This window comes from Watersipora subatra, unplaced genomic scaffold (genome assembly GCF_963576615.1).
Source record: "Watersipora subatra unplaced genomic scaffold, tzWatSuba1.1 SCAFFOLD_238, whole genome shotgun sequence".
Taxonomy (NCBI): domain Eukaryota; kingdom Metazoa; phylum Bryozoa; class Gymnolaemata; order Cheilostomatida; family Watersiporidae; genus Watersipora; species Watersipora subatra.
In genome coordinates, this window is record NW_027045402.1 from 24,227 (window position 1) to 38,892 (window position 14,666).

Consider the following 14,666-nt stretch of genomic DNA (forward strand, 5'->3'; position numbering starts at 1 on the left):
CACAAATAACAAAGCAGTGTATCCTATAAATGTTTAACGTAAGGCACCTCAAAGGCAACTCTCAAATGCTAGTGTTATGCGATTGGAATCCGAATGTCATATGTAAACCTCACTTGCATACCCCGTACGTGGACCAACTCTGCATACTTCCTATGCAGACTCCCTGAACAGATCCCACTATGCAGAGTTCCTAAGCATAAAAATATTAAAAAAAGCCTTAAAATTCGTCATGTGACTGACATTCTAAAACTAAGAACTTACTCTTGACATAATTAGTACAAGTCTCTCAAATACTTGCATATTTTTTGGGAATGGTGTTTTAGCGCTGCTGTCTTTATTGATGGAGTAGACTGCCCTATTCTTGACCACAATTCGTCTGTGATTGTGTGTAACACTGGTGCTCATGCTACTAGCGGCAAATTCGATGTGAAAGTTGTTTTAGGAACCGATGGACTCGCCACAACTCAGGTACTGTACATGAACTAGGTCAGTCTCACCGGAAGCCTTATCAATGTGACTAAGTTTGAAAAATCTTTTCCTTCAAGCAAAAAAGCACTATTGTCTATGTTATAATATGAGAACATCAAAAAAGCACTATTGTCTATGTTATAATATGAGAACATCAAAAAAGCATTATTGTCTATGTTATAATATGAGGACATCAAATAAGCTTTATTTACAAAAGGTCATAACGCAGGCTTCATATGTTCCTCAATGGTTGTCAGTTTTGAACTTGCAGCTGAATCCAATAAAGAGTGTTAAGATTGTTAGAATGCTGTCCTGTTTTTTTAATGGCACAGTAAGTACAGTCAAACATGGATAACTCGAACTTCACGGGACCGAGCAAGTGTTCGAATTATCAGAGCGTTCAAGTTATCAGAGCACTGTCACAAGTCCATGTATTTACTTATTTATTAGTAGATACATGTACATATACAAAACTATAATATAAATCAAAAGCACAAATGGCTTGTTTCGAATTAAATGCTTCTAATGTAAAGTTTAAAACGTTTTTATCAAAAAGTATAGAGATTTTTCTATCACTTGAGATTGGTTCATTGTTTGAGGTGATGTTATTGCCAGGACGTTTTTTAGATTGACATTGGCAAAACTTGATCGTTGTTGAAATGCTCAAAAGAAAAGACATTTTTTTCTTTTGGGGTTTACCCACGATCAATTTTGCCGTTTTTCTTGAAGTTTATGCAAAGATTACCTTACTTTACCTGGGATTCGTTAAGAGCAACACTCCGAGGCAGTTCAATTAGAAGTTTTACGAGGTTTTACGTACATTCTATATCACTCACGCTTTTTTAATAGATACTTATTGAATGTACACACATATTCTGTGTTTAGGTCAAACGATGAATAGTGTTTTGTAGCTAAGACAACGTATACGTTTAATTACAACAATTTTTAAGACGTTTTAAACATTCAATATTCCAACGTGGATTCAACGTCGGAAAACTATTCATCACAGGCTAGCTGGGTTACGCCACGCACTCAAGGATTTTTGCCACGCACATACAAAGCAAAAACAACATGCGATTTTTGTTTCGTATGTGCGTGGCGAAAATCCTTGCACGCGTGACCCGGCTAGCCCGTGCTATTCATCGTATAACAGTATAAATCAAATTTCACCAAACCTTTAGAAAAGTCGTTGACAAAAATATTTTGCCGATGGTGGTAATAACGACGATTATGAATTACGAAAAGATGAGCGTTTAGCTCTATGGCTTTGAATAAAGTGATTTTCTAAAGCGATAACAACCGATTCGGTAGCCGTTGGGCAAAAAAACAGTTCGAATTAACAGTGTTGAGTTCGAGTTATATATTGCAATTTATCATTACGTGGGAACGGACCAAAGAAACCGTTCGAATTAACCATGTGTTCGAGCTATCCGTGGGTGAGTTATCCATGTTTGGCTGTACTACCTAGTTAAAGCCGGATACAATTGAACCTCTACTTATGATTTTGTCAATATATACATTATCCAACATACAATGCAAATGTTGACCAAATCTTTAGTTTTATGCCTAAATAATTTTTAACACATAGTATTCACACTTTCACAAAACAATACAGTGTTGTGAGGGAATGTGAAGAAGCTTGGTAAAAGTTGGCAATGAAGCAGGAACATGCAAAAGTAATACAACGGTTTCTAATACTTGTAGAAAAATTTTGAGCTATTCTATGCATGAATGTAAACTAGTGCATACAATCAACTGTCATACATGAGCTTATATTAGCTAAATGTATGCTTTATTAGTTACACGAGCTTGTGATATTTGTCTGTGTCACACATCAGCTACATGAGTTTATGTTAGTGACCTGTGTGCTCCATCAGTTGAAGTGCTCCCCACAAAGTCTTAATAAATTTTATTGATTGGACTATTTAGGATCACTTTGAGTTTTACTATATTGATGTCTGGTCATCACGTTTCACTTGGGGCGGTTACCCTCTTCCTGCTAAGGGCGAGATAGTTGTTGTTCGATCTGGACAAACATTGTTGCTGGATATGGACACTCCAATTCTTAAAGTCCTTCTCATTCAGGGTTAGTGGTTCAACTGTTATCTTTTTTTCGAAGCAATCCATTCCGTAATAAAAATATTCAATAGCATAATTACTGTAGGAATAACTGCATTAGTTTTCATAGTTATTATTAGAAGAAAATTGGAAAACTGAAATATTAATAATAATGATAACAGCAAAATAATCAAATCATATTAGTATACACCGTTGTAATAATGTTTAGCTGGCAGTTGAGGAAAAAAGACCACGGTTGACAAATCCGAAATTGACTTGAATTTAAATTAGCAAATCAAAAGGCAATCGCTTTCTAAAACTGCAGTCTTCTGCCAGACTTCTTCAGCTAGTAGCTTGAGCACACTTTTTGATACAATAACATTAGGATTTCACTCAGGAAATCCTTTTCCCTAAATCGAGTCAATATATTTGACACATGCTTTTAATAGCATGAACAATTAGTTCAACATAATAAGGTTAGTTTGAAACCTTTTTTTACTGCTCATATCAGACAATGTGTGTTTGTTAGGGCTGTACTTACTAAAACTTCCAAAATTATATTGCCATAAATATATTAACAGTTAATGTGAATAGACAGCAATCGTTGAGAATGTTCTTTGCTGTATTGTTTTGGTCTGTATAGCAAATATCATTTAAAAGATATCATTTATTTTAAATGGATAGTGAGGAAAACAATCTTATCTTGGATATCTGTTTATATACATAATCACTAGAAACCACTGTCCTAATATTTCCCTAATGAGCTTATAATTTGTTTTTAAAGGGGGTAAGCTGGTGTTTGATGAGAAAAATGTAGAGCTAAATGCAGAGAATATTCTTATTACTGATGGAGGTATTCTGGAGGTAAGAGGAATATGTTTTTCTTTTTTCAACTAGACATTGACTTTGATATGATGATCTTGCTAACACATAACCATAAAAGTAGAAGTTGCAGTTCTGTGCAAGATCAAACTGCTTGAAGAAATATGAATGTTAGTTACAGAAACTGATGTTGCATACTAGGATATATTAATATTACCTAAACTACATAGGTTGTGTGTTACATACCAAGATATATAATTATATATTTCGGTGTATGTCTGTTTAGTGATAGAGCTTTTTTGGAATGAAAAATCCGCAGCACACTGGATTTGAACTCGGAACCTTCAGTTCTGCAGACCTACCTGCTGCCATCCGATACACAACACTGTCTAACTGGCTATACTGTGGAATAAATTGTGCACATAAATATTACACTTTACATAGATTATTAAAGTTAACACTTCATCTAGCGTCATGCGTGAAGTCCTACAAAAAAATGTGTGCCCATTCGTCAATAAAGATGCTTAAAGTCACATGGCCAACAAGGTTATAAATGTATATACATATATATACATGTATATGTATATATATATATATATGAATTGTTTCCTCACCCCGGTTAACCCGTATGGGTGGTAGTTTCTGCTCTAACTCGGGTTTCCTACCAGAGACCTGGGAGTTTGAGCACTCGCCTCAAGATCTTAGTTGTTCCCAATAGCACACTTTTCTGCAACTCACCTGAGTTGATTGCTGTTGGTATCTGGGCAAGCCACGATTGATGTGCCGGTGTTATTGCACCCAGTGCCCCAATGACTACTGAGATTACAGTTGTTCTTACATCCCAGCATTTTTCAATCTCTTCTCCAAGAGGGAGATATTTCTCTACCTTTTCTTTTTCTTTGCTGGCTATATTGTAGTCATTGGGTACTGCTATATCTATTATAGTAGTTCTCTTGTTCTCCTTGTCCACCACCACTATATATGGTTGGTTTGCCAAGACATGCTTGTCAGTCTGGATGTAGAAGTCCCAGAGGGTCTTAGCGCGGTCATTTTCATTGACCTTACCAGGAGCTTCCCACCGGTGTTGTGGTTTAGTAAGGCCATACTCGTCACATAGCCTTCTATACACAACACCTGTGACGTGATTATGCCGCTCAGTGTATGCGTTTCCTGCTAGCTGCTTGCATCCACTGATGATGTGTTGGATGGTCTCACGTGCATCTTTGCACAGTCTGCATCTAGGATCGTCTCTAGTGTGATAGATTTCTGTCTGGAGTTGCCTTTTTGGGAGCACTTGCTGCTGGGCTGCCATGATTAGCGACTCTGTATTGGCCGTTAGGTTTCCTTTGTTCAGCCACATATATGTCTGGTGAAGATCGCCAACCTTAGATATTTGTCGGTGGTAAGCACCATGAAGAGGTTTCGTGTGCCAGCCAATTTCCTCATCATCAGGGCAAAGGTCCATTGTAAGAGCAGTCGATTGAAATTCAGCTAGCAACTTATCTGAAGTGGCCATGGAGGCTGCATAGGCTTTGATGCTTTGCTCTTCCACTTTCACTGTCTGCTGTACACTTTTGAGTCCCCTACCGCCATATACTCGATATATATATATATATATATAGTGAAACTCGGATAACTTGCCCTCGGATAGCTTGAACACATGGTTAACTCAAATGGATTTGTTTGGTTCATTTCCACGCAATGATAAACTGCTTTAGATAACTCGACTTTAACTTTGTTAACTCGAACACTTTTTTGCCCAACAGCTACCGAGATGGTTGTTATTGCTTTAGAATATCACTTTATCCCAAGCCATAGAGATAAACATCAACTTTTAGTAGTTCTTAGGCGTCATTATTAAGACTATCGGCAAAATACTTTTGGTAAAGACTTTTCTAAAGGTTTGCAAAAAATCAAATATTACCAAACATCTGCATATGGGATAGCCCTTCAAAAGCAAGGGAAGCGAGGTAACCTTCGGATAAACTTAAAGAAAAATCGGCAAAATTGGTTTTTGTTAAAACACTCAAAAAAGTCTTTTTTCTGAGTGCTTCAACTGCAATCAAATTTTGCCTATTTTAATCTGAAAACGTCCTGGCAGTCACATCACCTAAAATGAACAAACAAATCCAAAGTAATAGGAAAATATTTATACTTTCTGATAAAAGGTGTTAAAACATTACATGAGAGGCTCCGTTAACTTGCAACAAGCATTCTATGCTTTTGATTTATATATATATATACAATATACAAACTATAGTTTGTATATGTACTGATAAATACATGCACTTGTGACAGTGTTCTCATAACTTGAATGCTATGATAACTCGAACACTTTCTTTCGGTTCTGTGAAGTTCGAGTTAGCCGAGTTTTACTATATATATCTTTCAAAGTTTGTGTATATGTGTGTATGTCCAGTTATAAATCTTGAAAATGATAATCCGCATTCTGATGGATTTGAATTGAGATTTGACTGCTGCCGCAGGTTTAAAAATCCAGTTGCTCTACCACTGAGCCATAGAATACATAATCGTCGAAGACCTTATCTTATACTCTAGTACTGTGCGCACACGGTAAATATATTAGCAATGCTCCCACACGTTACGATTCCCCTTGTCACGAAATATTTTTCGCAAAGCTCAATTACTATATATGGGGTCCAGGCCAATTCTTTTTATGCAGACAATTTTATTTTTACTCTGAGATGAGCCTCGACATTTTCTCTCCATTCGATCAGACACAGGCAGTACGATATCTCATTTTTACATTTGTACCGTTATCGAGAGGTACCAGTATCGTCGTATTCAAAGTTTTGATGAATAGCTTCGGGTAGAACAGTAACCTTTTTATATGCACACACTTCTATGCAAGAATTGTTATTATTGATTTAACATATTCAGAGTTTTTATTTTGCTTTCTCAGTTCGCATTAATTGTATCATTACCAAATCTTCTTTTATTGTAATCTTAGCAAAACTGACTAAATTGAGCTATTGCCTGCTAATTGTTTTACATTTACATCTAAACCCTTTTATGGTTGTTTTATCTTTTTAAGTTTGTTTGACCTGCACAAAACATTTTCCTCATGATATGAAGTTTGAAAGTTATGGTTGTTTGACAAAGTTTGGAAACCTCTACAGTTGTTTTTATTTTCTCTTAAATTATTTCAACTGCACAAAACACTTTTCTCATGATATCTAGTGTGAAAGGTACAATGGCAAATGTTGTTATATGTTACATTTAAATCAATTTTCTGGCCAAAGGCTTTTTTTTACCCGGGCAATGCCGAATAGCACAGCTAGTTATATATATAAATATATATTTATATATATACATGTACCTATATATGTTATATATTTACTGTATACATATGCATACTGTATACATATATATACTGTATACATATACATGTGTATATATACATTATATGCATATAAGGTATATATATGTATATAATATACATATTAATGTATATATATAACATTATACACATTATGCACATAACATATACATATACTGTATAACAATATACACATAGAAAATTGTGACGTCTTACCTACATTATTTTTTGTTGAGCATATACAAATGTATACAGTATATATATGTATACAGGTTCACTTGTATATGTTTATGTTCATGTTTGCGTATGTAGGTTCACTCTTTTACTCACAAAACACACCTGGTATAAGATTACCACAATTTGCAATCATTATTCATTGAAAGATCTTAACCACTTACTTTTAGGTAATAGCCATGGTATTCAGGCACTTGTAGAGAATTCGTAGAGAACTCGTAGAGAACTCGTAGGGAACTCGTAGGGAACTTGTAGAGAACTCGTAGAGAACTCGTAGAGAACTCGTAGAAAACTGAGACACAGTGTGAAATATTAGAGACAAACATTTGAGTCTTCTAGGTAGTTCATCTTCATAAACGATGTATGTTTTACTAATAACAGTAAAACGTGAAATAATAGTCGGACATGAGTGCGATAAACGATGTACATTTTACTAATAACAGTAAAACGTGAAATAATAGTCGGACATGAGTGCGATAAACGATGTACATTTTACTAATAACAGTAAAACATGAAATAATAGTCGGACATGAGTGCGATAAACGATGTACATTTCACTAATAACAGTAAAACATGAAATAATAGTCGGACATGAGTGCGATAAACGATGTACATTTCACTAATAACAGTAAAACGTGAAATAATCGTCGGACATGAGTGCGATAAACGATGTATGTTTTACTAATAACAGTAAAACGTGAAATAATTGTCGGACATGAGTGCGATAAACGATGTACATTTTACTAATAACAGTAAAACATGAAATAATAGTCGGACACGAGTGCGATAAACGATGTACATTTTACTAATAACAGTAAAACGTGAAATAATAGTCGGACATGAGTGCATGCACTCACCACACTTACACCTGAGGGAGTATGCAAGCCATTGCCATCATGGCTTTGTTCTAGTTTAAGCTGCTATTAAAGTATTTTCATAATCATAGATAGCAATTTACGAAGCATGGAGTCTTATTTTTATCTTCCATGTAGTTTTTAGGCTCTCCAAAGTTGATGTTCATTAATATTGATGCTTTTGAATCATTTTTAGTTTTTTATAACCTACTTGAAACATCTTTTGTAGGTTGGAACAGAAGATGAGCCATTCCAGCATAAAGCTATCATCACTTTACACGGTCACCTCAGATCCTTGGAAATGCCCATATATGGAGCTAAAACTCTTGCACTTAGAAATGGCACTCTAGACTTACATGGTAAACATCTTTTCTCATTGCTTTCTTTTTGTTTTTGTAATATTAACGTGAAACAGACGGGTTGCCCATATTTGTACAATAAATTAAATTTATTATAAGTTTTGCCTTCACTTTTGCTATAAAATCGCCGCTTACAGCATTATTTTCACAATCAATTCATATAGGCGTGTATATGGATAAATTGTTCAAATTTGAAAAGCATAGTAGATGTCATGCTACTAATGTTTTTAAATTGACCAGCTTTTATAACATTTTGGTTATTGTTTTATTTACTCGCAATCCAGCATGAAAATTGTTTTTCCCTTGTCTACAATGCTCTACAAAAATAAGCCCATTTGCCAAGTAATTATTTCACAGGTAGAACAATAAAATAGTGGTGAGTCGGTGAAAGGCTCCAGGCTCAGAGGCATCCCATCTTAGAAACAAACCATATCTCACCTTGTCTCACTCCCGTAACTGCATATTCTTGTCAAAACAATTAAATTTACATTCGTTTTACTGTTTTACTTTTAAATTTACACTGCTTTTTTGTGCAACTAGGAAGGAACATTGGCCAATTAAAACCACTAACAGCTAAAAATTAGCATTTAAATACTTTGAAAATGTTCCTTTAATTAAAGTCTTTATCGTTGCTATTTTATTGTATTACATGAGCTTTAGCGTTTCAGGATTTTTTTGGGAAATTAAAAAGTTCCAAGTTCCATTGCTTTTTTCAAGGCAGGTAGTTTCAAGCGCTGCCAAAATAATGCATTTATTATTATCATTGATACTGCAAAAGTGCTATGCAAACAGTTTTTGTGAATTTATCTACAACATTATACACATCGAAAATTACAACAATTACCTACGTTATTTTTTGTTGGGCTTATTATGATTTTGTGTAAATTACGCTTGCAGGCATTCCTAAGGTGTCATGGACAGTGCTTGGAAGCTCTGCTAATGCTGGTGATTTTGAGATCGTACTACAACAGCCAGTTGACTGGGAGGTTGGAGATGAAATTGCTATAGCCTCTACTGGCTACAGACACTCGCAGAAGGAAAATGAAAAGAGGCAAATTGCAGCAGTATGTAAACAGGATTGTCGCTTGCATATTTGTCAACATATCCTTAAAATTGTATGTAATACAGCCTCTTTATTGCAATAGGTGGAAAGACAGCCTGTTTTGTGGTCAGATGCTAGACTGTGGGACAGCTTTTTCACTCCCGTATTATTAACTGCAGAAATTGGTTAGCCTACCACATATTATAACAGGCAGTGTACGCAGCGATATTAGCCATATGAATTTGCTGTTCTGTCACCATTTATTAAAGGAGGTACAAGAGATTTTCTTTAGGATATAGCCTACTGATGGGTTATTAATTTTTAATTAATTTTTTGGAAATTTCATGTATCTTACAGGATGAATGTAAGTCTAGCCATGCCTAGGTGGAAGAATATCTTAATTAATGTACAATGTAATTGTGATGTAGGCAATTTGCTCGCAGATTTAAATTGTCGATATAACTGTCTATTTGTCGACAAAAAAATTACTAGTCACACAGTCTATTTAGAAGTACAAATAGGCGAGTTCACATCCCTTTTGTTGTAGGATGAGCTGTATTTGTATACAGAATAACATTTGATAGTTTTAACCAACTAGCGTTTGATTGCTAGGTACATTGTATCCTCTGATTGCTAGGTATCTTCTAGGTAAACCTCGGAGGGAGGTTTTCTACTGCAATTTTGTTTTATGCACACATACTTTTTGAGCTTTTGGTAAAGACAGTCTATTAAATAACTTCAAAAGTTTTATGATTTTATGAACCTAGTCCTCTGACTGGTCTCTGTGTATAAACCTGTATGCTGAGTAGGGAGGCTACACCTCTTTTTTACCGTTTTGATGAAAAGGTCCAAATCAGTCTTATTGCAGCCAAATTTATTATAAAGTGGAAATGTAGCGCTATCATAATTTGCTCTTACTAAGAAACAGGTTAACTTTTTAAAGAGACCTTGGGGTCACAACCGAAAACTTTTAGAGTGACTGAGCAAAAAGTTCATACAAGTTTTACCACACTTCTCTAGTCTATCTTAATTTGAGTGGTTGAACCAGATCCTTATTTAAAAACATTACCTTCGTCATCTATTTTGTTACTGTCCGTTGTATGGTGATATCGGCAATCTTTAGCCACAATCAGTAGATGCAGACAAAATGTTGTACAGTTGCATTTGGGCTTCTTGCAAGGTATCATCAGATGGACGCACTATAACTTTGAATGAAAGTCTCACGTATTCACACATCGGGGAAACACGAGACCTTGGTGGAGGTCACATGCTTGAGATGAGAGCAGAGGTCGGACTACTCTCTCACAATGTCCTAGTCAGAGGATCTATCAACCATCAGTGGGATGAAACAATAGAGGCGTGTGAAGCCGGATTTGACACAGGTATTATATGCGCAATAGCATGATATAGACAAGTGTTAAAAAGGACAATGACTCAGTTTCTGTGAGACCTTGCTTTTTAGTTAAGTAGATAATATATTGTATGTCGCTGACATGCTGTACTGTAGCTTGTAAGTCTCTTTGACTAAAACACCTGGCTTGCAAATGACAGGTTCGGATTCAATTTCCACAAAATTAAACGGTGATAATAAGAATGATTCTGTACCATAAAGTGCTTTTTGCAACTTTGGACGTCATCGGTCATATAGGTTCTACTGCTAGTAAACTCAAACATGTCTAGCCAAGACCACAGAGCCATTGTTTTTGCAACGATTCTCCTAAAAACAAGCACAATCTCTGTTTGCAGTAAGCTACACAGATATCACACTTGATTTTCAAAACAATAGCAGTCTTCAAAAATGATAGCAAAACAAAATCTTCATAAACTTGAAAAGCATTGCAAGGCAGGTTCAAAAGACTCTTCCAAACTTTTGTCATTACAAAGCAGTCTATCAACTATTATTCTACCATTCACGTTCACTATGTTTCCATGTTGCAGTTAATCACCGAGTTTATGTCATCTACAAAATGGACAGCAAAAACCTGCAAGCCACACGTGTTTTGTTTTTTAAAAATTTTCATTGAATATTTCACTCTTGCGATGAAGATAAAAATGACACTGGCGAATGATGTGCAAAAATACCGTGCGAGCTATTCCATTTTGAACATTTGAACATTTCAGTTGTTCCTAATTTGAAAGCGAGCTGCTAAGCGAGACAAGAGTGTGCCGCTAGGACCTCTGATGTAGAAATCCTTATGTTTTTAACAAAGCACCCGCATTAATCCGCATCATACAAATGTCTATTAAAACACTTATCACACAGTAACTCAACATGTGCGTGATTCCAAATATGCTAAATAGAATGATAGTGATTAGGAAAGATAAGGAAAATTGATCCTTCACGTCTCGTTGCTGTTTAAGATTTTTTTGTCAGCCATCTTGTAACTCTTAAAGCTGCAGGTACACAAAGTGAATGCTTAATATGTTTTTATATGACTTTTTCAGGTCAGTTTGCAACCCAAACATGCTTCCAGGGAAGATTCGGAGAAGAAATGGGAAGTGATGAGTTTGGTGGAGCAATTATGATGCACTCTCCAGTGCCAGATGAAAACTGGGTCATCGGGCGTTTCTCCCATATTGAAGTCACACATGCCGGTTTGTTTTTGTTTCAACGAATAAATTTTATAAATTTTATTGTTGTTATGACTGGTAGCATTTTATCGTCTGCAGTCTTTTACATTAAGTCATTGGCTTCTTTTGGTCTATTGTTTGACTATTTTGCCTCGCTGGGATGTAAGATTCTGTTGAGCATAAGCAGAATTTACTGCACATGCTCCAGATATGTGTACTTGGAAGTAGTTTAAAGAGTTCATCTCACTATTATATAGTGTGGATTTTACATTTTTCTTATGATTTTCACCAAAACTATTATTAACACAACATCCAATGTGTAACTGATGCTCAACTACTAGCTGTTGTTATTGGGGACAACTCTTTGTCATGACCAGTGATTTTGACCATGTATTCACAGTTGTAAATATATATGCGATAAAATCTATTATACAGGCCAGGCCTTTAGACTGGGTAGATACCCTATTCATTTCCACCTGAATGGTCACCAAAGCATGTCATATGTAAAAGGCTGCAGCATACACAGGACCTTCAACCGAGCTATCAATATACACAACACCCATGACGTCCTCATTGAGAACAATGTGATCTATCACATTAAGGGAGGTGCACTCTTTCTTGAAGACAGCATTGAAACAGGTGCGTAAAACTTGTAAAAATATTAATTCAACTTCCTTTTGCAAGCATTTACAAGAAATTGGTTTCAAGCATAAATTTAATATCATTTGCATGGTTCAATGGTTTTGAACGTACATATTGAAAATACATTTTTTAGCGAAATGGTGAAACAGCTTTTGTCAAATTTTATAAATCATCAGCAAAGTTGCTCAGGATACCTATTTGGAGGGGAATGTCTTTAAATTTATGAAGGAACAACCAAACTTTTCTTCAGCAGGCCTACGTATAATTCTAACTAAAAGTCAAGAAGAATAGGAATTAAATTGTCAATATTAACACAGCCAATAAATCAATAAATAAGTCTGGCTCTAGTTGGAATGCTAATTTAAATGGTTAATAAATTTAAATTTCATGGTCATGTTTTAATCAAATGTATAACCCATCAGCTGGGTCATGACAAGAATGACGGATTGTGGTAACCTATTTCCATAATTCTCAAATAAATTCCTCATTTTTACAACAATATTGGTGTAGGTTGTATATGTGTCAATAAATTTGTCAGTTATACTTTCAAATAATCATTTGCTTCATTTTAAATGATAATAAATTTAGGCCAATAAAGGCAAGATAGCTTTTTCAGCTACTTTGAAAATTTGAGAAACCAAAACTAAATGAAAGCTGTTTGGAAACCAGATGATCATCTGGTATGTAGCTTAAGTGCCATCAAATGTGAATGCTAATATTAATTCTAATTTTGTTGGTTTCCAAAAAAGTATGGCGATTTTTACCCAACTCCTTACCAGAGTTATGAGTTATGCTCGACCACGCCACGCTTAGCAAGCTGTATTAAAATAGGTTCACTATAGAATGTAGAACTTGTTTGACTGAATTTATTTTTCCTATGCAGGAAACATCATACAGTACAACTTGGCTATCTTTGTAACACCCAGCTCAAGTCTCCTCAATGATGATGTAACACCGGCAGCATTTTGGGTTACACACCCTACAAACATCGTTAGGCACAACCATGCTGCTGGAGGCTCACACTTTGGTTTCTGGTAGGTATTGCATGACAGCTTTTTTAAACACGATCAGCTGATGTTGGCTCCAAACAAATGCACTACAACACCCCTTATGAAAAGTTTTTAGAATTTTCTTCAATAGTCTGTTATAGAACAAAATAGTCATTAACCCGGTTGAAGTATGTGAATTTGTTGTGTTAACATGAAATCCACTTGCATGTAATTAGTTAGGTACCATGAAGTATCATACATATAGAATTCACATTCTACCTGTCAGAAGATGTCTTGATTCTTTCATTTTTTCATTCTGTGATCAGTCTGTAGAGTCTGCGTATGCTGAGTTATTTTAAAAAGATCTATCAATGACATCTTTAATTGTAGAAAAACTAAGTACATTTCACTTTTAGATCAAGGTCTATATGCACTTCTGCTCTTATTTTCATAACTTGATCCTATTTGCATGAGAACACAATTGAAGCTAAGCAGCTCTTCATACATGTAACATCTGAATAGGCTGACCTGATACTGTCAAAAAGCGCTTAACAACACTCACAGTCGTAGTTAGTAGTAGCTAGTAGTAGTTAGTGGTAGTTATTAGTAACTAATAATAGTTAGTAGTCGTTGGAAGTAGCTAATAATAGCTAGTAGTACTTATTATTAACTATCAGTAGGTAATGGTAGTTCGTAGTAATTAATAGTAGTTAGCCATAGTAGTAGTAGATAGGCATAGTTAGTAGTAGTTAGCCATAGTAAGTAGTAGCTAGTATTAGTTAGTAGTAGTTACTAGTAACTAGTAGTAGTTAGTAGTAGTTTGAAGTAGTTAGTAATGGCTAGCAGTAGTTAATGGTAGTTCACATTAAATAGTAGAAATTATCTATAGTTAGTAGTTGTTAAACATATTAGTAGTAGTTAGGTATAGTTAGTAGTAGCTAACCATATTAGTAGTAGTTAGTCATAGTAAGTAGTAGTTAGCAATGGTTAATAGTAGTTAGTCATATTTTTGAGTAGTTAGACATAGTAATAGTTTGAATTTATGTGGTTAGCAGTAGTTAACTGCAATTAATAATTTTACAAACTTTCTACAGGTACCGGATGCACACACACCCAACAGGTCCTTCTGTAGATTCTTCTCTTTGTCCTAAAAATGCTCCTCTCGGAGAGTTCAAGAACAACACCGCTCATTCCCTAGGCTGGTTTGGGCTCTGGACCTTTCCAGACTATTTCCCTATGGATGGTATGGTCCTTGTCTTTTCTAATACAACCTATTTCCTTATTGGG

General features: G+C 35.2%; 1 protein-coding gene across 1 annotated transcript in view; it reads left to right on the top strand.

The window, feature by feature from the left end:
* LOC137410444 (fibrocystin-L-like) overlaps positions 1 to 12,121 on the top strand; it is a gene marked incomplete at its 5' end in the record, with an annotated part of 35,624 nt that extends 23,503 nt beyond the window's left edge. Inside the window, 8 exons of the mRNA XM_068095858.1 lie at positions 324 to 468; positions 2,398 to 2,554; positions 3,311 to 3,390; positions 8,006 to 8,135; positions 9,033 to 9,199; positions 10,358 to 10,559; positions 11,623 to 11,772; positions 12,090 to 12,121. Of these exons, the coding sequence (XP_067951959.1) occupies positions 324 to 468; positions 2,398 to 2,554; positions 3,311 to 3,390; positions 8,006 to 8,135; positions 9,033 to 9,199; positions 10,358 to 10,559; positions 11,623 to 11,772; positions 12,090 to 12,121 (1,063 nt within the window). The remainder of the gene's footprint in view (positions 1 to 323; positions 469 to 2,397; positions 2,555 to 3,310; positions 3,391 to 8,005; positions 8,136 to 9,032; positions 9,200 to 10,357; positions 10,560 to 11,622; positions 11,773 to 12,089) is intronic.
* Between the last annotated feature and the right edge of the window lie 2,545 nt (positions 12,122 to 14,666).